Genomic DNA, 24,100 nt, shown 5'->3' on the forward strand with positions numbered 1-24,100 from the left:
GATGACATCACTGATGACATCATCCTTGTGATAGAGTGGCAGACCTCCTCTCACCCTAATATATCCTTTGATACACACATTCAAAAATAGAGACTAAAATGTTCAAAACAATGGACATACCAATACCAGTTACAACAACCTCTTCAGTAATTCTAAGATCCACATACAAATCCACTCCTTCACCAACAGTCCTATACAGTCACTCATACATGTACTCACTCATCATATGTACTCATGCACCTATACATCCTGTTACACAATGCCACTCATCCATAGAGTTACTCACTCACATAGTCACTCATGCTAATAAAGAATCAAACATACATTTACTTGCATATACAGTTATACACACACCACCACACTTACTTCTACAGAAACTTACACATACTTAGACTATTAAACAATCACTTATAGAACCACATACTTATTCATACAGGAACTCTTTCAATCTCTCTCACATATACTCACTTATATACACCAATAGTCACATATACTAGTTTAAAACATATGTAGTTACTCATAAAGACACTATTGAGACAGTCATTCACTCACTAACACACCCGTACACACACTCATCCACCCATAGAGTCCTGCACACATGCTGTCTTCAACACATACAAACAGTGAGTCACTCATTCATGCACCTATGCACTACGTAATACCCCCCACCGAACCATGCAGACACTCAGACTGATACTCAAAAAACCAACTAACACCTTTACAGACACCCATGTAGCTACTCACCAACCCATGCAGCCACTTATACACAAAGTGAGAAACTAATACAGATATTTACATATTTAAACATTACTCACTAAGCCATGTATTCACTAAGATACACTTAATCAGTCAGTTACACAATCAATTTTTCAAAAACAAATCATCCATTTAGACACTTATATAACCATTTATTCTTCCATCGACCTTGAGATATACATATATAAAACATATTTAATTTTCAGAAAAACACACATTCACTGGATGATGTCATCAGTGATGTCATGAGTGATGTCACTGACCATGTCATGAGTGATGTAATATGTGACGTCATCAGCAGTGCATTGCGGGCGCGCGAGTTATAGTTAGCTGAACTAACTATAACGGGGGAATTTCATTGGTTTTTTACGAGTGAAATGTCCAGCTAACTATAACATGTGTGAAACCCTTGGTTTTTTCATTGAATGTATATATACATATATATATATATATATATATATATATATACTTTACCACCAGGGCGTCCCATTGTTTCTTCAAATGGGGGACTACTTGAAAATACATCTATCTTCTTGGACTCTTTTCTGTCTAAATATGTACTTAATTTAGTGCCGTATTGTAAAGACAGTTCTGATTTCTTACGTCAACTCCATGACATACAATGGGAGGATGGTTACACTATGATTAGTCTAGATGTCTGCTCCCTGTATACGTGCATTGACCAACGGAAAGGGGTGGAAGCATGCATGCACTTCCTAAAGAGCAGACACATAGATCTCTGGGAACATAATAAAATGTTAGAGACTATGATGTTGTTTTGTCTCCAAAACAACATCTTTCTCTTAGAAAAATCGTGTATCGCCAGTGGTCAGGTACCGCGATGGGTACTTGTTTTGCCCCCAGCCTAGCGAATCTTTTCCTAGGCTGGTGGGAAGAACAGATAGTGTGGACAGATAAGTTAAAAATGTATACCGACCACATACTTGTATGGATCAGGTATATAGACGATCTGTTCCTTATCTGGAATGGCCCTCAAAATCTTGCCACTGAGTTCATTGATCAATTGGGGATCAATGACCTGAACTTACAGTTTACTCACAAGATCAGTCCAACCTACTGCGAATTCTTGGCCATTGCAGTCAAAATTAAAGAAAAGAAAATTACAACACGTCTTTTCAGAAAACAGACTGCAGGCAACACACTATTGCACGCAGCTAGTCATCATCCAGTCCCCCTGAAACAAAGCATACCCTATGGGGAGCTTCTTAGAGCACGCCGTGCTTGTAGCACAAACAGGGATTTTGCGAATGAACAACAGACTATGCTCACACGTTTCAGAGTAAGAGGATACAAGAAAGAAACCTTAGAGAGAGCTCAAAATAAAATCAAGGATTTGAAACAACATGACATACTCTTTAAGCCCTCCTTGAGTACCATCAAAAGAACTAATAACGACAATAACCAGATCAACATCCCAAGAATGATAACAAAATTCAGCAGGGGAGCATGGACACTCAATAAAATCATGAAAAAACATTGGAGCTTACTAAGAGCAGACCCCATCATTGGGGAATCCATAGGCACCAGACCACACATCACATACAGAAAGGCTAGGTCACTTAAGGACAAATTAGTCCATAGCTACCGCGATGAAACTACTCAATCACAATGGCTAACAATGCCTAACGGTTTCACCATATGTGGAATGTGCAAGGCAGATCGTAATGGCATCAACTGCAAAGAATACAGCATAGGTACCAACCATAAACGGCCTATAAAACACCAAATTAACTGTAATAGCGATTTTACTGTCTACATACTTGAGTGCCCTTGTGGCCTCAGGTATGTGGGCAGCACAAAATTGCCACTTAAATTAAGAATTCTGCAGCACCTACGTGCCATTTCTAACTGTGATCATAACTATCCAGTAGCCCGTCACTATTCTGAATTTCACAACAGTGACAATAGTAGCCTTCGATTCTTCGGAGTAGAGAGAATTCCGAAACATATTCGAGGAGGGGATCGAGAGAAAAATCTAAGAGTACTGGAGTCCAGATTCATCATAGATCTGGATTGTAAAATACCGAAAGGGCTCAACAGTGGGGAGGAACTTTCAACTCACATAGGCTTATAGTTACCTGCAATATGGCCTCTCAAACAAGTTGATCAACACTATAGGGTCTTAAGAACAATATGAGCACTCCCGATTAATCGTTGGGATTTTAAGCTAATTTTGATTTATTTTCATTCTCTTGCCTTTTTACATATTCACTTTTAGTAAGATAGGGATTTAGGTGTACTTGGGACAATACATTATTTCCCAATTGGGATAGTACATAAGCGTTTACCACACTTGTGGTTGCTCCTACTGGAACCCCTTCCTGGGCTTTCCCATGTACCCCTCATTACCCTTCCTCTATCACTTATCCTTATTATATATATCACTATCCTATCACTCCCCCATGTCTAGCTCTTAGCAATAGGATACTTCCGAATCTGCCAGTCACACTATTAGATTGATATTAGGATAGTACAGTATCTTATCTATTGAAAATTACTGACATATCTAGCACTTTTGTCCATATCACTGGCCCATTACCTAATGGAATAATATTGTGATCTTGGGTCCCAAATGTATATTAATGCAATGGATTTCGTTGAGATTATATATATGGCTATTTGAGCCTATATTTATTTAACCTTTGTTCTCGGAGCGCAATGGCGCATAGCAATCTACAATTGTTCAATGGGGCCATTTTTGGACAGTTATTATCATAGCTAATATATCAATACCAATCGTAATAGGCGTAAAATTTCCTTTTGCATTATGTTCACTTAACATGAAAATTAGGCAGCATGCTTCTTCTCATTATCTAAGTTTTATGTTGTAACCATGAATTTGTTAGCTCTCAGTGTTTGTAGCATATGTCATTTAGGGCAGTTGGAGCGATTATTACCACTCACATGATTAATTCAGCCCACATTGACTCAATTGTGTATACTTCAAGTAACGCTATCACGCAGAGAGGTGTATGAATTATGTCGTTCATAATGGGCAGCGAATACCTGCGTTCACATTACTTTCAAACTTTATTGTTTTCGAACAATTCGGACAAATCGTCTTTACAACCATGTAAGATTTGACTTATTTGAAATAGCATGCCTCTTTAAGGGAACTGCTATGTAATTTTTGTAACTGTATTTACCTTTATGTTCGAAGTATTATCATGACAATAATTAATTTATTTTGATATAGCGGTCGCTAGATAATGCAATCTCGAAGTATGTTTTCCATGTCTATGAACCACGCTTTTGTATTTTTATGGCTGATTGGCATGCAGGAAGTAACTTGACAAAGGCAAACGCCGAAACGCGTCGTCCTTCTAAAGCTAGCGCACAATAAAGTGTTTGTGCGGTTTCCTGGTGTGCTGTCCTTTCATTCCTGGAATCGATACGGAATATAAGACTTGGATTATATATATATATATATATATATCGCCCCCTGTTCGGTAGTCTCGACATGCACAGACAACAATTCTCTTTCAAAGATATCTTTATTTCGCCATCTCTGCCATAACACGTTTCTGTCAATAAAGTGACCTTGTTCACACAACGCGCGGTGGTTAGGTGCCATTTTAAGTATCTCTTCAAATCATTAACCAGAAAGAAAGACTCTGAAGTTTACAATGCATTATTCACCAACATTCAAGAAACATTACAATTAATCTTTAAATTCAAATAAAGTCTAATGCTGATTCAGTAAACATTCAGAGAAATGAAAATTTGAATTAAATAAAAAAATTAATATGTACATCTTCATTCAACTTGTTTCCAATCCAGTATTTCAGCATTTTCCTGCTATTTCGTTCTAATGAACAACATCCTTTGTTGTTAAATACTACTTTTGGTTACCTTATGGGAAAATTATAATAATGCCTCTCACTATGCCAATGTTGACATACTGTCATAAACTATTTGGGTAAAGGGCATAAATGTCCCGTTACTTCCTATTACCACTATCAATATGCCTAAATTCATTTTGATCCATGTGGTTCATTTCATATGATCTGTTCCTCTAACATCTCACTATACACTGATAATATAGGCTGGGAAATATAAGAGAATGCATTTATTTCATTGTTTAATTCAGAAAGCACTTTCTTCACTTTCTTCTTGGAAAGCAGCTAATTTATCTATTTAGGGGATTGACTTTCTTTCCTGTGTTTTTTTTTCCATTTTCTGAAATACAGATGTAACTGTTAACGTTATGCTTGCTTTGGGAACCCTTTGCACAGATTAAGGCAAAATTATTCTATGGATCAGTTGGTTTTCAGCGTTTGTAGGCCGTTCCGATTAATTTGAGTCTATGCAGACACACTGCCTCTAAATACCGAGCTATTTCTCATTTCGTCATCTCCCCAGTGCTTGTCCTGTGTCTCCCGCTCATATCCTTGCTTCTTTTACCCTGCTTCGCCTCCCCTTCCTATGTCTTTCACTCATATCCTTGCTTCTTTTACCCTGCCTTGCCCCCCCCCTTCCCTGTGCATCGCCTGCACCATTCCTGTCCTTGCCTCTTTACCTTGCCTCGCCCCCCTCCTGTGTCTTCTGTTCCCGTCCTTGCTTCTTTTACTATGCCTGCCTGGCCTCCCCTTCCTATGTCTTCCACTCATATTCTTGCTTCTTTTAGCCTGCCTCGCCTCCCCCTTCCTATGTCTTCCACTCATATCCTTGCTTCTTTTCCCTGCCTGGCCTCCCCCTTCCTGTGTCTTTGTCGGCATGTATTGTCTCAGCCATTTCGCACGGGGCAGAAAACAGTCCAGACACTAAGATAGGAGGCTCCACTTTGTGTATCGTATTCTAAAATAAAGGTGCTTCATGTGCAAATCGTAGCAACTTCAAATGACGTGTTCAAGGTCCCTGATAGTTTGCCTACCACACACATTTGTGCTCTGCACTGGCATGGACTTTGGTAATATTACATAATCAATAGGGGGGACTAAAGAGCTAATATTTATAGAGGTCCTGTACGCGTGCTCCTCAATGTACATATGCAAGACACTCTGGGTAGACAGTTCCTCTGTTATGGCATATATGTGAAAGGTGTCACATATTCAGTGATCCGGAAGCAGGAGAGACTTGTAACGAGAAGACTATGCCCTCCTCTCGGTCGTTGGCTACCTTTTAATGTATTGGGCCGACTCCCCCCCCCCTTCCATGTAGTATAACTCTCCACCGACCAAAGGTGGAAAGGTTAGGCGAAGTCCCTCATTGGGATTCCCTCGTGATCCAACCACGTCCTCCGATTCAGGAGGTTCATTTTGTTTGATGTTCTCCATTGGGGTTCATCATTACCTACCATAGGTCCTGAAAAAGTGTCGCTCGAGTTTGGAGCCTCTATGACATGAAACATGTCGACCTTATACACTCCTCATGCCACCTAGGTACCTTAAGTCCTGCTGTTGGTGCCACTGTTTTTATTTAGACCCAGTTCTAGCATTGAATAAAGAATTTCTATAGACCTGGAGCCTATTTTAAAATCGCGCACTCACGTTACTACACACATAGCACTGACTGCCCAAAAACACCCTTCACATACGGCAATTGCAGATCAAAAGAACTCTGCCAAAGAAGCCACCAGGACCGTTGGACATTGCAGCGCCGGTCCGACGAGGAGCGCCCTATGATGAAGCATGACACCCTAAAAAGGTGTGTGAGGGCATTATGACCTGAATATCAGATCTTCCAGCGACAGATATCTTTGGTGATATTAGTCAAATGCATCCGTTGCAACCATTTATGTGGTATCCACCTCCAAAAGATAAAAACATTAACAGCCCTGTTCTTCTATGCACAATTTGCTATTGCTCCATTGATACCACCTTCGATTAGATAAAAATATCTTCGAGGTACTTTTTTTTTTCTCCCTTAATCTAGTCACTGTTCTTTCTGGCCACACTTTTTCACCACACCTGTCCTCCTCCACACATTCAAGTGACCTGAGCTAAGAATGGCATACCTCGTTATGTACTTTTTGATTACATGTTTAATTTGTGGGAGTTAAGGGTTCTTTTTCAAACAAAGACATACTGATTTAATATAGTAGGTGAAATACATACATAAAGAACCACAAACGGAAGAGTGTGTAATATGTGTTGCACGCTTTGTTGTGATTTGCTGTGGAATGTGTCTTAGCAGACGCAACCCATTTATAGGTTTGTGCCTATCAAAAACAGGTGGTTAACCATTAGCAAAGCAGATGCTTCCACAGTACCAGTCGCTAAATGCAAATTTATTTTTGAAAGGAGCACCTGTCCCATTAAGCAAAATAATCTGGCTGGTTCACAAACAACATTTCAACATTCAATAAATGTGAATGCAGAGATAACATACATGGTCTGGACTACTTCAAAACAAAAGTCAACATGACGATGCCTTTATTTATTTATTTTAAAAACCTGCCAGCAGTGAGTAAACACGCAATTTGTACTTGTAGTCGTTGCTTATGAGAAGCAAGGCTGGCAAAAATGTGCCTCTTTTACTGCCAGCCTTGCTTCTCCTAAGTAAGGACTTTAATTACAAAATACGTGTTTACGCACCACTTGCAGGTTTTCAATACACATAAATATAAGGCACAATCATTTACAATGCCAATAGCTCAAACACTTGCGAATGCGAAACCTATTGCATTGCAAATACTTGTTAGTATTGTCAGGTATAAGAACATGCAATGTAACTAAATGTAAATCCGTATTTGTAAAGCACAAACTACTCACCGTTACGGGTCTCAAGGCTCTGGGGGCCGTTGTGGAAATTAAGTGAGCTATTGCCCAGAGTCACATGGTGCTGAGCTGAGCTGCCGCCGGAGCCGGGGATCGAACCGTGAACGCTGTGCTCTGAAGTCAGCTGCCCTGGCCGCTGCACCACACCTCACCTCTCCTCCTAACTGAAAAGCCATAACTATTTTCAGTGATTTAGGTTTTTCTTGCGATGACTGAGGAAAGGTTACAGTTGGAACGTTAAGCTACACTTTTTCAAAGGAATAGCCAGGTATGTGGGCCAAATATTATTGCATGTTCAAGGTTTTCATTTGCTAAGCTGTTTGTGCAGTCCTTTGTTGATAGTGTTAGTGAAAACTTGCTCAAACTAAAACGAAGTTTCTGGCCCTGGAGAATCTTGTCCTACTCTAGACAGTGTTTTTTATTTTTTCAACTTGCCAGGGCCACACCAAATAACTAAATGTAGTCTGTCCTGAAATGACCTTTATATCATCGCCACTTATATGTGGGCAATCTGGACACTATCTTCCTATTTATCAGTAATTGGGTTCAGTAAGATCCTGGAAGTGTGTTAGGGTTCTTTTAAATATGCACATTTGTGGGCGTTTTGTGACTTATTTATTCCTCAGTGCTTTCTCTGATATGTATTATAAATATTTTAAAATTGTCATCCATAATTAAAAAATAAAGAAATTGCTGTGTGAAGATTTATATTTTGTTTATTTTTTAGCAGATGAAAGCCCTAAAAAGCAGAAAGGCTCTAAACTGGAAGCTTTTGGTATGCAGATGAGACAACGCAAAGGGACCTTATCTGTGAACTTTGTAAGTGTCATTCTAGAATGTATTCAGTAAATAGGGATTGATGAGCCAATAGGGTTAACTTTATGTTTATAGATGCAATGTTTAGTCTGTTAAAGAGGTCATGTGCTGTTGTGTGGTGGGGGAAGCAGCAAGCCTGTAGGGCACCAGAGACATTTCCCCCACTTATTGTATTGCTTTGGAGGTATTGGGGAGGCTTTAATGTTTTGTGGCTGCGTGAAATCCAAGGACTTAAAATTAAAAAAGGGTGGATGGGAGATCATTGTAATTGGGCTGCCTCATGCATGCCCACCAACATGGAGTAGTGACACAGGCAAGTCGAGCTGAATTATAGGATTTGACAAGCAGTGAGAACTACTTCACCCTCCAACACATTGAGTCAGTGGAGCAGAAACTGGCTGATATGAAATTTAACAAACATCTGTCTTGGATGAGGCAGGGGCAAAACTCACAAACCATTTACCTACACATGGGTTCTGGAGTGGGATTCAGGTGGTATTATGTTTGTCAGGGCATCAAGCCTGACAATCTCAAACTGTGGTGAGGGGAAAGAAGTGAGTTGATTCCCTAATGTTGTATATTTGCGCAATAGGGACTAGAACATTAGTAGTGGAATGGTTGCTACCTGCAGCATCGGCCTCAAATGTAGGCTGGTGTAACCCCCATCACAGTGATTTGAATCTGTGGCTCTTGTGAAGGGCGGAGAGCAAGACCACCACAAGCAGCCAAGGAGGTAGGAGTGTAACAGAAGGCACTGTCTACCACTGTGCAATGCTACACTTGCACTCTTTGCACTCTGTGTGCCAATATAATTGGTGTCCATGTGTTAGGATGTGGTGAGACAAGGAACAAGGCAGAGTAGGGAGAATATGTATGCCTTTCAGTGGCCCGCTGTGCTTCCTCTTGGAAGCTCTCATGCATGCCTGAGTTTCCTCCCTTTAGCATACCACTAATAAACATATTGCACTCAGTCATTCATTCACTCACACTTTCTGCTTCTTGCACTTTAGAATGCTCCTGTGCTTATTTCTGCAGGGCCATACTATCCCTCCCCCATGCACAATACAGTGCATTCTGCTCACCCTGCCCTTTTATTTCGAGATCCTGGCATTCTACAGCTTAACAGGCAAGGGTCTTCTCCTTGTGTACTTCCTGAAATCTCCTGTTGAAATGCATGTCCTCTGTTGTAATATGAACTGGCCCTTTTTTGATGCTTCTGTCTGCACATACTCTTTGTCTTTTTCCCCCGCCCCCTCTCTTTTCCCCGGATTGTAGTCACCGTATCTCGTATGTTTTGTCTCTAATTTACTGAGACACAATGAAACCCACTCCTCCTCCATAGGCCTTAGTCATCTCCCCTGACAATGGGAGCCTCCAGGCACCTGAATACACATCCCTATCTCAACCAAACAAGACTGCTCACAGATTGGGCTCAGAGGGAGCAGGTCTTTGAACTTTTAAAAATAGTAGAACCTCTGCCACCAGAAGTGTAGAAGTACTAGTCCCAGAGTCTGCTGCAGGATGCAGCTCTTCTTCAGGCTGGCATGAGTCCAGGTGAGCCTGTCGAGTTTCCTTGCTTCTTCTGAAGAGAGGAGTAAGACCGAATTGACTTCACAAGGCCAGCAGGAAGTTACCTAATAGCCATCTTGATGGACAGCAAATGCCCCATTTTCTATTCAGTTGCCCTAGCCAGTGGCCCAGGTGAAGTGCAGTGAGGTCCTGGTTGAGGAGGTACTTCATTGTCGTCATGGAGAACTGTTTGTCTCCTCTATCTCTGACCCTCCCTGTACATGTGTGGGGCCTCTTCCTACCTTGTTTGTTGTATAGTGGGACATGGTCGATGTCTTAATGTTTCTTGTAGCACCTAATCTTAATTTGGGCCACACTTTTGAGCCTTTCCATATTTTTTGTTCTACATTAATCACATGTTTTAAAAAACAAACAAATTTTACAGGATTTTCAGTTTTTGTTTTGGAAAATCATGTAGGAATTTGTAAATACCTCTTCTGTATTGTGTATTTAATATTTTCCCCCGCTTCGTCTAGGTTGATTTGTATATTTGCATGTTCTGTGGACGCGGAGACATTGAGGACCAGCTCCTGTTGTGTGATGGTTGTGATGATAGTTACCATACCTTCTGCCTTATACCTGCATTGCAAGAGATTCCCAAAGGGGATTGGAGGTGCCCCAAGTGTATTGCAGAGGTAGGCTTTTCATCTCTTTTAGTATTCTTTTCAAGTGGCTAATTTGTTTGTTTTGGTGAGCCTTTAGATATTGCTTCCTACATAATGCATTGCTTTATTAAAATCCCAAAGCCGGTAAAAAAAATTAGCAAAAAAATCTTGCATATGTGACAAATGTGCACTTCCTGTTTATTACTCTGAGAAATGGGGTGTATTACATGGTGAATTTGTCAGACCTCCTTGTGAAATGCACATACCAACCCCTTTAGGATCAGTAGGTTTCATCTGTCAAACCCTCAGCTCAATCTAAGGTACCTGTGGCACCCACAGCATGGCTTACACAGAGGAACTAGCATAAAGCATTTAAACATCACCAAAACAGTTGATGAAGAAATAGGATTGACACTCAAGATATCTTACTCCAATTTATAAAAATAGACTGTATTTTTATATAAATGTAGTCACCCAAATGAAAAGATCCACCGGAGAGTTCCATAGATATAGATTTTACAAGAATTCATAAATAAAGACAATTAACTGAACCACAAACAAGCATTGGCAAATGTAACAAATTTGACACTTGAAAACTTTTTCAATAAAAAGAAAAGTTGGGCTAGCTGTTAAACGACCAACTCTAGTCGAGAGCCAGTCAGGGGTACCAACCAGGTCCTCAAGAATAGTTACCTACACAGTTGAAGCAATCCTTAGTCAGTTCTAGGCACTTCTATCTGATGCAGGCTTTTCCAATGGAAGTGGTCCTGATGCAAGGTATGAAGGATTCTGAGGATGTGACTCGGCTGATAATCTTCCTGCAGGCACTCCTTGGTCCATGAAGATGGTGTGGGTTTCCTGGTTGTAGGGTTGTACTGCAAACAGATGGCTTGGCTTTGCTGGGCTCTGGAGACAGCTCCTCCTTCAGCAGGACATGGCAGGCACAGTCCCTCTCTTTGCTAGCCACCAGGTGCAGTGCTAGAAGGTGCAGCCTCTCTTTGCTGCTCCGTCAGTGCAGCAGGGTAGTCCTTCTTCAGTCGTCCTTCCAGGTGTCAGTTGAGATATGAGATCGGGGTGCTAGGGGTGCCCCCTTTATGTCACCAGGGCAGGATGCGGTTGATAGCCAATGGGCTACCACGTTCCCTTTTATCCGGTGAATACTTCCTATAGAGTGTGACTTCTGGCTATCCCAGGATGCACTCTTCTGCGCACTACCATGATGGCAAGCTCCTTCTCTCACTGTTAAAACATTACTAACCCACCCCTGGGATGTGGCTCCCTTAGGGCTACACACCACTGGGGAAAACGGTTCCGCAACTGGTTTCCCTTTTCTGCTCCCCGTGACAGCCTGTCTGCCTAAATAATGGGGCAGCCCTCCTCCCTAGTGTAACAAATCAGCTCTTCAAAGGTGGCCTCTTTGAAGCCTACCTTTTGGGGCTTACTCCCAAGAGGCTTCCTGCAGGAAGGAGGTAACCGCTGTAGGAAAGTGGCTCTGTATATACTGTTTCCAAATAGGTACAGTGTGTACAGAGTCCACAGCCCCCAGAGGTTTGGCAGAGGCTAAAGTTAGATATAACCTTACTCTCTAAAGTGCTAGCTTGGTCGAGCAGTAAGGCAGTATCAGAGGACAGTGTAAAGCATTTGTTGTACACACTCAGTCAGCAAATGGTCTCACACACTCAAGAACTGAACTCTAGGCCAATGGTTTGTATATAAAAATATATGGTTGTTTTATTTTAGAACCAATAATAGGTATCAAAATATACTTTCTCAGAATGAGATGCTTTAGTTAAATACTTTGCAAGAGGCAATTGACTTGAAATGCAATAGTTACAGGTTGTTGCAATAGGCAACACAATTTCAAACACAATAATACATTGAGCTCAATGGGAATTTTAAGTGATATGCAATTGATTACTTTCAGGATTACTTTTCTAGCTCCAGGACTGGATCCTAGATTCAGTCCTAGGACAGTTGTTGGAAACAATTGAGTAAATAAGTGTTTGAGGCATATGAGCTGCAGATTACACACTGTGCATAGATCGCCATCTGGTGTTGGGCACTTGTTTTTGTCTTGGAAAGTCTTAAGGTATGCGACTCCTCCTTTGGATCATAGTGCGCATGGGCTTCGGCTCCATCCTCCGATTGTTTTTTTTCTGCCATCGGGCTCGGATGTGTTCTCGCGTTCCAGCTCGGAACCGTTAACGGTTTCTCTTCGACGCACAATCCTTCTCATCTCGATGGTATTGTTTCGATCGCGTTTCCAACCGCATGTGCCCTTCCACTCGAAGTCTCGATTCCGGTCGTCGACGAAGGCCTTCGGGCCTACCAGGGCCTCATATCCGACTCATGGAAAGGACGCCATTTAAAAAGTGTCCTCGATGTGGGTCGAAGTTTCCCCACACCAACCTACATGAGGTGTGCAACCTTTGCCTCTCTCCGGAGCGCGAGGCCAGCGACTGTCCAGCTTGTGCCTCCTTCCGCTCCAAAAAGACCATCCAGGACCGACGAGCTCGAAGAACAATGGCGGGCTCGTCATCTTCGATCCCCGACGACATCTTTCAAGAGGGCGTCTATGTTCCGGAGCAGGGTCGAGTCGATGAAGCCGTCATCAGCGCCTCCGAAGCAGACGATTCAGACGTCGAAGACATCACTCCAGCTCAAAGGGCCGTGAGTACAGACATCGACCTCGGCCCACCCACCCCCTCCACACTGACGAAAAATGCTTCGGTACCACCTCCACCTTCGGGCCCGGGTGCACGCCGAGACACTGGTTCCCATGCTCCGCCTTCAGGCCCGGTAAAGAAGCCTGCAAAGCCTTTAGGCAACTCGGGCTTGAGTCAGCCTACCCTCGGTACCGAAAAGCCAACTCCGGCACCGAAGAAAAGGCATCTTCGCCATCATCCACGCCGACCGCTCCTCCCACATCGAAGCACTCGGCATCGAAGGTCAGCACCAGCTCTTCAGCACCGGCAACACCCTCGGAGCCAACTAAAAGCCGCCCACAAAAAGCCCCGATACTTCCAAACCGAAAACCTTGGAACCGAAAAAACAGCACCTGGTTCCAACTCCCAAAGACACTTCAAAACAACACGGTTCCAAGCCTAGAACACTGTCCTAGTCCGCACCGACAACATGCCAGCCATGTATTACATCCAGAAACAAGGCGGGACACACTCTCTGCAGCTCTCTCAACTTGCACAGAGCATATGGAGGTGGGCTATACCTCAGAACATTTTTCTCCTAGCCCAACATGTCCCGGGAGTTCAAAACACAATAGCCGACCCCTTAAATCGTCAAACAGAACAAATCCACGAGTGGGAACTTCATCCACAAGTTCTTCAACCGTTTTTTCATACTTGGGGGCAACCACAGATAGACCTCTTCGCCACCCAAGAAAACGCCAAATGCCCAAACTTCGCCGTCGGGTAGCCTCACCCATTGTTGAAAGGCAATGCGATATGGATGAACTGGTCAGGCAGATTTGCGTATGTTTTTCCGCCTCTCCCACTCATTCCACTAGTGGTGCGCAAACTACAGCAACACTCATTAACGCTCATCCTAGTTGCTCCAACTTGGTCAAGACAGCCATGGTACACCACACTGCTGGAACTCTCGGTAGTTCTGCACCAAAAACTACACCTCTCTCCACGCCTCTTAACCCAGAACCATGGAGAGATCCAACACCCGGACCCAGCTCAGCTCAACCTAGCGATCTGGCTCCTGAAATCCTAGAATTCTGTTACCTTAACCTCCCTCCTGACTGTATGAACGTCATCAAAGAAGCTAGACGGCCTACCACTAGAGCATGCTATGCAGCTAAATGGAAAAGATTTGTGGTATACTGCCATAACAATAACACTAATCCCCTAGATGCGTCTATCCAACACATCACAGGCTGCTTACTACACCTCCAAAGATGCAACCTAGCCTATACCTCCATCAGATTGCACCTGGCTGCCATAGCAGCATATCTATACAATAGACAACACCTCTCACTTTTCAGAGTACCTGCCATAAAGGTCTTTATGGAAGGACTCAAAAGAATAATTCCCCCTAGAATACCACCTTCCCCTGTGTGGAATTTGAACATCGTTATCACAAGATTAATGGGGCCTCCATTTGAACCTCTACATAAACGTGAGCTACAATTCTTAACATGGAAAACTGCTTTCCTCGTAGCCATTACTTCTCTAGGAAGAGTTAGTGAACTACAAGCACTAACCATTCAAGAACCCTTTCTCCAGATGCATCTTAATAAAGTTGTTCTCCGGACCAATCCTAAATTCGTCCCTAAAGTCATTTCTCCCTTCCACCTCAATCAATCTGTAGAGCTGCTTGTATTCTTCTCGCAGCCACAAACGGTTGCAGAAAGAGCTCTTCACACCTTAGATGTCAAAAGAGCACTACTATACTACATAGAGAGAACAAAACCCTTTCGTAAGACCAAACAATTATTCGTGTCTTTCTCACCACCACACAAAGGCAACCCCATATCAAAATCTGGGATAGCTAGGTGGATTGTCAAATGCATACAGATTTGTTACTATAAAGCAAAACGTACATCATCTGTTCCTCCTAAAGCCCACTCTACACAAAAGATAGGGGCCTCAATGGCATTTTTAGGAAACATTCCTTTAGATGAAATCTGCAGAGCAGCTACATGGTCTACACCGTTCACATTCACTAAACACTACTGTGCTGATGTGCAAACTAAACAACAAGCTAGTGTGGGCCAGGCTATACTCAAAACACTATTTCAAACTACTGCAACAGATACTGGTGGTCACCGCTAGGGGTGGATACTGCTTTACAATCTTTGCACAGTGTGTAATCTGCAGCTCAAATGCCTCGAATGGAATATGCTACTTGCCAGTATGCATCTGTTCTTGGCATGTAGAGCTGCAGATCTACACACGCCCACCCGCCTCCCCAGCTACCTTTATCTGTTCCAGTATTATCTTAATTAGATACACCACACATGGGCTTCTTTCCTGTTTCTTAGTAAGCTCCATCATTTCCCTGCTGGCGAAAAACAATCTGAGGATGGAGCCGAAGCACATGCGCACTATGATCCAAAGGAGGAGTCACATACCTCGTGACTTCCAAAGACTTACCAAGACAAAAACAAGGGCAAACATCCGGGCCCAACACCAGATGGAGATCTATGCACAGTGTGTAGATCTGCAGCTCTACATGCCAAGGACATATGCATACTGGTAAGTAGCATATTCCTTTAGTAACTGATGTGATTTTTGAGCAATATTTTGCTATTTTAAAAGTTGACACTTGGAAACTTTTTCTGATCAAATTACCGATGTTCTCCTATGGAAGGAAATTCACTTAGCAGGTAAGTGGGGTTATGGTTACTTTTTCTTGGTCAGTGTTGGATCCAGTACTAGTGTACCACCTGTAAGCAGTTGAGAAACTGCGTTTAAGTTATACAGGCGATTTTTAAGGAATATTTATAAGTTAGCAAAATCGACACAAGAAATTTCACAGAAAAACAGTCAATGGTTTCCTATGAAAGAAAATTCAAGTTACGGGTAAAGTATGTTCTCGTTACTTTTGTAATCCAGTGCTGAGCTCCTAGGCTCAGTACTGGGACATCTATCTAAAACAGGTAAGCAATTACGTTTTCACAGTTGGTACGATTTTTAAAGAATATTTGTAGTTTGCAAAAATTGACACTTTGAAGAAATTTCACAGAAAAACAGTCAATGGTTTCCTATGGGAGAAAATTGAGTTAGTGGTAAGTAGGGTCGTAAGTACTTTTCAGGGTCAGTGCTGGGCACCAAGATCCAGCACGGGGATCTCTCCTGATAGCAGGTGAGTATTTCCGTTTTCGTTACTTGGTTGATTTTAGATGAATATTTTAAAGTTTAGAAACTCCACACTTTGACTGGTTTCTCTTGAAATTTCTTCTATGTTACCCTATAGAGGAAAAGTGAGTTATCGGCTTTTGGGTAAGTACTCGACTGGCAGAGTCTAGGTTCTGGGCATAAACCCAGGGGTCTCCCAGGGTCAGGTAACTACAGTTATTACACCCTCAGCTGCACAGGGGCAGCCGGGTGCAGAGTGAGTTAGGCCCAATGTTATCCTACGGGAGGCAGGGGGCCCTTGGTTGGTGGCTGCTGACTAGCAGGCCACGCGGCTGTGGGAGCTGGGCTCCTGGTCACTTGCTCAGGGCAAATGGGGAAGTAGGTAGGAGTAGAAGTTGCACTGCCAGGGCCACTCGGGCGGCTGGGTGCAGGGTGCTTTTGAGCCTTCGACGCTCAATGGATTGCAATGGAAAAAGCTCAAGGACGAGCAAAGGCTGCAAGCTCGGGACGAAGAAAGAATCTTCAGGTGTGACCACCACTTCGAGAGGTAAGTTGGGTAGTTGGAGGATAGGTATGTACCGAGGAGTCGGGCACAGGGGGCCGCAGGGCGCTGGGTGCAGGGGTGCCTTTTGGTGTTGGGAAATCTTAACCTCTGTTGATCGCGGTTGGGGAGGTCCCTCGTTCTGAGGCTGCAGTCGTCATCAGGAGTGTCGAGGTGGGTCCTTGGGTGCCGGATTCGGGGTCACAGTCGCCGGGGGGACGTCCTCGGGGTCTTTGTCCACTCTAGCACAGGCCATGTTTGGCGGGTGCAGAGTGTGCAGGGTTCGCGGTTCCGGATGATGCCAGGGGTTAGATACTTGCTTTGAGCAGAGTCACTGCTCGTGGAAGTCCCAGGTGCTCAGAGTCACAAGGTAGCCAGTTCCTCCAGGGTTTGTGAGGGTGCTGGCCACAAGAGGTGCCGGGATTTAGCAGGAGCAGGTTCAGGGGTCGACAGGCCGGTAGGGCTGGGGCCAAAGCAGTTGGTGTCTTCCTCTTCTTAGCAGCTGCACTGCAGGTCTTCTTCTTGCTCTTCTTTGCTGTTTTGGAATCTGGAATCTAAGGAAGGAAGGTTCAGGGTGACCCTAAATACTAAATTTAGGGGCGTTACAGGTAGGCAAAGGGCAGGGACCACTGGGTCTCTGCCCTGGGGTGGGTACACCCCCTATCCTGCCACTCTCCTGTGGGAGGGGGCAGTGGCCTAGTCCTGATTGGGCAGGGCTCCCCATCTTCAAGATGGTGAGAGCCGGGGGACGTGCTTCACCTCGCCTCCCCCACTTGAGGGGTGGGGTTGGCAGAGGCTGGCACACCCCCTGTCCTTCCTTGGGGTTTCCGGCCAGTCTTCCCGCCAGAGTGAGGGTTGAGAACCGGTAGGGGCCAGTTGCTACGTACAGCAAGTGTCCTGGAGAAGCTCACAAAGGCGGCATGCCTGTGAAGCTTCCCCATGCCCATCCTGGGGGAGGAGACCTAGCACCTCGCCCAGGATGTGTTTTGTCTTGTACCCAGACACTCAGCCTGCAACGGAAGTGTGTTTGTGTTAGGGTACAGGGCCTCTAAGGGTGGCACAATAAGTGCTGCAGCCCTTAGAGGCCTTCCCTGGGCACAAGGGCCTGGGTACCCCGGGTGCATTTACCAGGGGCTGACATGTGGCCAGGGTTTGTGAGTTTGGATTTTAGGTTTTTAGGGAAGGAACATAGGCCCTGGGCACCTGATTGGCAGGAGTCCAGGGCACACTCAGTCAAAGTACATTCAGCAATTCAGCAAAAAGTGGGGGCATACCATGCAAGAAAGATGGCACTTTCTCACACAGATGCGTCACTTCTGGGATGCGACAGCCACATGGTAGAGGTGGAGACCAGAGGCCTCTGGTCTCCAGCGGAGTCCGGCTCCACATCAACCTGCTGGAGCTCCGAGCGATCCGTCTTGCACTGAAAGCATTCCTTCCTTTAGTCAAAGAAAGAGTAGTGCAGGTGTTCACGGACAACATCACCACCATGTGGTATTGCAACAAACAGTGCAGGGTGGGGTTGTGGATACTACATCAAGAGGGCCAAGGAAGAACAAGAGGAACTTGTCTCCATTCCACGTGGCTGTAACATTAGGGCATGTCCCTGGTGGTTCAACACCTGGCAGGTTCCCTGAATGCCAGGGCGGACGATCTCAGCCGCCGGTGCATGATGGATCACGAATAGCATCTTCGCTCGGAGTTGGTGTAAGGTCTCTTTCAGCAATGGGGAGAGCCTTGGTTAGATCTGTTCGCCACCGAAGGGAACGCGCAATGTCAGCAGTTCTACACGTTCGAATATCCAAGGCGGCACTCCCTCAGCGGTGCTTTTTGTCACGAGTGTTATTGCGGTCTTCCACCTATACCACTTCTGCTCAGAGTGCTGAAGAAGATCAAGCGCGACCGGACCCAAGTAATTTTTGTGGTTTGGATTGGGCACGGAGAATCTGGTATCCCGCGCTCTTGAACATGGCCATCAATTCTCCGTTCAGACTGCCTCTTAGGGAGGATCTTCTATCGCAGCAGCAGGGGACGGTCCTCCACCTGAACCTGTCCAACCTCCACCCACTTGCATGGAGATTGAGCGAAGTCTGTAATGTCATCTTGGCAATCAGGCATCCCTCCACTAAAATGGTATACGCCATTAGATGGAACACATTTGTGGCATGGTGCACAGCAAAGGCTGAGGATCCCCTTTCTGACCCTCTTTCAGAGTTTCTCCTCTTTATTCTTTCTTTGGCCCAGCAGGGCTCTGCTCTGGGCACCCTTAAAGGCTATCTTTCTGTCATTTTGGCTTTTCTTTGCCTACTTGATCAGCCTTCTCTTTTCAAGTCCCCTGTTGTAAATAGATTTCTTAATGGCATTACTCGCCTCTTTCCTCTTATTCCTTTCGTAATGCCCCAGTGGTACCTGAATCTGGTCTTAACCTATCTCATGTGTGCTTTCGAGCCACTACATAATTGTCCTCTCAGACTTGACCTTAAGACTGCTTTTCTGGTTACATCACCTCTGCTCGCAGGGTGACTGAGCTTCAGGCTCTTTCTTCTAAACCCACTTTCATTGCTGTTCATATGGACAAGGTTGTCGTTTGTACTAGACCTTCTTTTCTTCCTAAAGTGGTTACCTCTTTCCGCATTGGACAGACCATCACTTTGCACACCTTCTTCCTGCTCCTGCATCCTTCTAAAGAGGAGGAGAGGCTCCACCGTCTGGATCCAAAATCATTTTATCTGGATCGCACAAAACAGTTCCGGGTGGATGACCAGCTCTTTGTTGGCTATGTGGGCGCCAAGAAAGGTCGGGCGTGCAAAAGCGGACCATCTCTCGATAGGTCGTTCTTTGCATTAAAATCTGTTATTTCGTAGCAAAAAAGGAGCCTCCAGTAGGGTTGAGTGCCCATTCCACCAGGACGACGGCAGCCACTACTGCTTTGAGACGTGGAGTCCCCCTCAATGACATCTGCTAGGCAGCCACAGTGGCATCATTGCACACGTTCACTAAACATTACTGCCTGGATAGCCAAGCCTGGAGAGACGGATTCTTTGGCCATTCAGTTCTCCAGGACTTTCTGGTGTGAACTTGGCTCGCAGACACACCTCTGGGGTTGGTATTGCTGGGGTATCTATTCTAAGGTAAGGAATTTATAATTAATAGTCTCTTTCAGATTAACAAGTTACTTAGCTTTGGTAACGATCTATCTGTAAGAGACATATATTAGTTATAGATTCCTTACCGCCCCACCCATCCTGCCTGTTCTGCAAACTGACTTATAGTGCAAGGGACTCCTTTTTCAGGGCCCTAGTTTTGTGCACCAGTTGTCAGTGTCTTGCATGGCTCTGCTCTTCAGGCATGGAATTTCTTGTAAAGAACTGACGTCAGCGCCCAGGGGCAACGTCTAAGTAGATGCCGCTTCGTCATTCCTTTGATCAAAACGCTAACGACAAACTTGGAGTCGTCCGACGCCACATATAGACGTGCAAGGGTATAGCTGAAGAAACATTCTCCGGATCCAGTCTGACGCCTGGGGGTATTTCTATTGTAAGGAATCTATAACTAATATATGTCTCTTACAGATGTATCGTAACCAAAGTTAAGGAACTTGTTCCTCAGAGAACTAAACCTCTACATACTGTCAGAGCATTTTGACATGGTAACACTTCAACAAGTGTTCCCTCTTCTACAGCAGGGCAATTTTATGTCTACTCTAGCCTTAAAAGACGCATATTTCCACATTCCAATACATACCGCTCATTTCAAATACCTTAGATTCATTATAGCGGGTCATCATTACCAATTCAAAGTACTACCGTTTGGAGTCACCACTGCACCCAGGGTATTTACCACATGTCTGGCAGTAGTCGCAGCACGTCTGAGAAGACAAAGATCCGTGTCTTCCCATACCTGGACGACTGACTCATCAAAGCCAGTACTTAACAATGTGTCTCCAACACACTCAAACCACTATTCACTTAGTTCACCAACTAGGGTTTACAGTGAATGCGTTGCAGTCTCATCTACAGCCTTCCAGCTCACAAACTTAACTGGGAGCCACAATAGATGCTCACAAAGCTCTACCCTATCCCAATACCGCCAGGATTCACAGTATTCAGTCCCTTCTCACTCAATTTCAGCCCAACCAATCATTGCCAGCAAGAGTCTTCATGAAACTGCTAGTCATGATGGCGTCTTGCATTATAATTGTTCTCCATGCAAGAATTCTCATGCGTCCCCTTCAAGAATGCTTAGCAAGTCAGTGGAACCAGTCGCAAGGTCAGTTAACCGATCTGGTATTGGTGGATGGCTGCACCCATCGCTCTCTGCAGTGGTGGAACCCACAAAATGTATCCACAGGGCGACCCTTTCTCGAGCTTGCTCCACAGACCATGCTAACAGCAGACGCATCAGTTGGGGCGCTCACCTACACAGTCACACAATCCAAGGATTATGGACTCTAAAGTACAGCAGCCTACATATCCATCACCTAGAGCTACTAGAAATGTTTCTAGCGCTCAAAGACTTTCAAACTCACCTTATAGGCAAAACTGTCTTAGTCCGCACAGACAACATGACAGCTATGTACTACATATGAAAACGGTGGGTGGGGGACACAGTCTCTCCAACTGTCACGCCTAGCACAAGCCATTTGGGAATGGGCCATACATCACAAAATGTATCTCCTAGCAGAACATCTTCCAGGAGTAAACAATCAAATTGCAGAACTTCTCAGCAGACAGATACAGCAAATCCACGATTGGAAACTTCATCCCCAAATTCTTCTTCCCTACTTTCAGGAATGGGGATTTCCTCACATAGACCTGTTCACCACAGCTCAAAACCCCAAATGCCCAAGCTTCGCCTTCAGGTTACCACACCCGCTCTCCAAAGGCAATGCCCTATGGATGAACTGGTCAGGTATATTTGCTTACTCTTTTCAGCCTCTCCCACTCATTCCGCTGGTAGTTCGGAAGCTCAGGCAAACGTCTCTCACACTGATTCTCATAGCTCCCACATGGGTACGTCAGCCCTGGTTCACCACCCTGCTAGAGCTGTCAGTAGTTTACTCTTTTAAAACTCTACCTCATTTGGAGGGCTTGATATCGGTCCCGGACGCTGGTTCTCGCTCCGTGCTGCCGATCCGCCATCTTGGGTGAGTCAGGGTGAGCAGTCTAGGCTTTCCCAGCTCCCACACCTGATTCCCCGTTAGTGCAGCTATTGTATAAATGTTGGGGCTGGCGAGAGCGCGCAGCGTTACCACTCCTGAGGCGTGAGCCGGGAGATAACTTTTTGTGATTAGCCCATCTGTTTGATTTCGAAGCCCACGCTTATTGAACTGATTTATTTGCCAACTTTGCACAAGCTACGCTTTTTAAAAATTGATACTTTAACTTGTTGTGACTGCTATTACTCTTTTAAAACTCTACCTCAATTGGAGGGCTTGATATCAGTCCCGGACGCTGCTTCTCGCTCCGTGCTGCCGGTCCGCCATCTTGGGTGAGTCAGGGTGAGCAGTCTAGGCTTTCCCAGCTCCCACACCTGATTCCCCATTAGTGCAGCTATTGTATAAATGATGGGATTGGCACGAGCGCGCCCAGCGGGTGCGCCAGAGGCGCACCAAGTGCAAGCCCGTCTGCGCCAGTCCGCGCCCCGGGAGTGTCCAGTGCCAGCCACGCTGCCCGTCATATGTTTGAGGAACAGGGTGGCCGGATTCCCTTTCGTCGTAAGGAATTATTAGCGCTTGATATTGCTAGGTGCAATGGGTGGGATCAGTGAGCAGTCCTTCATAGTTTGTCTAGGAAGTGTCCCACTTGCCATTTTTGCTTCCAAACTAAGCAGACAGCCCCTGCTCCTCGGTCTGAGCGGGTTCACCGGATTCGGGCTGCGCTCATTAATACCCGTTCAATGGTCAAGCATGCTCTTGATATTCATGAACTCTTAGATGTGTTATTTGTAACTGAATCTTGGCTCAATGAGTCTTGCGCCCCGGTGGTTGAGTTGGCCATCCCTGCGGGCCACAAAATTGCAAGAGTGGATCGCACAACTGGGAGAGGGGGTGGGATTGCAGTGGTGTTCAAAGACACTTTGGTTTTCTCTAGTAAAGCTTCTGTTGGGTTAGTGGATGTGGAGGCTCTCGACTTTACCATTGTTATGTCACCACATTATACCCTGGGTGGCACTCTGGTATACCGTCCCCCTGGCCCCTCGTGTGCTTTTTTGAAAGCCCTGGATGACGTCATTGTCCCTCGTGCCCTTCGCTTCACAAATTTCCTCCTCTTGGGTGATTTTAACATCCATGTTGATTGCCCTGGAGCTTCGGATGCCAGGGAATTAATGGATTTGTTTGATTTGGCACAACTGACCCAGTGGATCAAGTCTCCCTCTCACAAAGGAGAGCATACGATCGACTTGGTATGTTCCAACTTTGCCTTGTCCATTATTGACCTATTCAGGTCACTTGGTCTGATCATTACCTGGTCCGTTTTTCCTGGACTATAGGGAAGTCAGCCCCCCCCTCCCCCCTTCTGCTTTTGCTCAAAGCAAGTCTTTACGGAAGATTGATATCCCGGCCCTCTCTAAGGCCCTTTTACCCTCCCACCTGTTGGTATCCCATTATTATGAAATCTGTTTATTGGCATTTTGTGAATATAAAATATGGCACATGGTACATTTGAGCAACCTGACAGTCAATGAGTAAATAAGTCTAATGATACATCCCCATTCATGAGTATGGTAACTAACAGGATCAAGTGTCATACCCGCTTGCTAGGAAAGGCAAACATTATGGGTCTCCTAGCCAGCACCATTATCTCAACATCCCCTATTGCTTTCACGTCACCGGGGGGTTTCCCCAAGGGAACCACTCATAATATACCCGCTTTTCCCTAATGCAGTCCTCTAAACAGTTCACTTAAACAATAAGAAAACAGAGGCAGAACAACAAATGCCCCAGCATAGCAACAGCAGCAAGGTCGGCCTGTACTGTAAGATCCCCATGTTCCGTCCCCTGATCTGACCCCCCCCCCCCCACCAACTCCCCATCCCCTGGAACAGACAGCCCCATTGATAGCATCCTTCTGGTCCCCGGCACATCACCTGGCTAGCTAAGGCCCTCGCCACATTTTTCACGCCTGACCCCCAGTCCAGCCTCCGCCCCCCTCCCCCTCAGTGAGTGCCTCCCCAACGTGCGCCCCACAGGGTCCCAAGGTGTCCCCATCTAGTTGCATAAGGGTTTGCAAATGTGTGTTCCACTGGTCC

General features: G+C 45.0%; 1 protein-coding gene across 7 annotated transcripts in view; it reads left to right on the plus strand.

Annotated features, from left to right (window-relative positions):
• KDM5A (lysine demethylase 5A) overlaps positions 1-24,100 on the plus strand; it is a 1,031,636-nt gene that overhangs the window by 162,640 nt on the left and 844,896 nt on the right. For 5 of the 7 annotated variants that reach the window (XR_014981238.1, XR_014981239.1, XM_085652274.1 and 2 more), the window contains 2 exons: positions 8,224-8,315; positions 10,358-10,516. Coding sequence is in view for 5 of the 7 variants with exons in the window: in XM_085652274.1 (XP_085508400.1) it covers positions 8,224-8,315; positions 10,358-10,516 (251 nt within the window). In the remaining 2 variants the exon portion in view is untranslated. The remainder of the gene's footprint in view (positions 1-8,223; positions 8,316-10,357; positions 10,517-24,100) is intronic. The other 2 variants (XM_085652272.1, XM_085652275.1) reach the window with 1 other exon arrangement.

The sequence above is a fragment of the Triturus cristatus genome, chromosome 4_1, assembly GCF_964204655.1.
Source record: "Triturus cristatus chromosome 4_1, aTriCri1.1, whole genome shotgun sequence".
Taxonomy (NCBI): domain Eukaryota; kingdom Metazoa; phylum Chordata; class Amphibia; order Caudata; family Salamandridae; genus Triturus; species Triturus cristatus.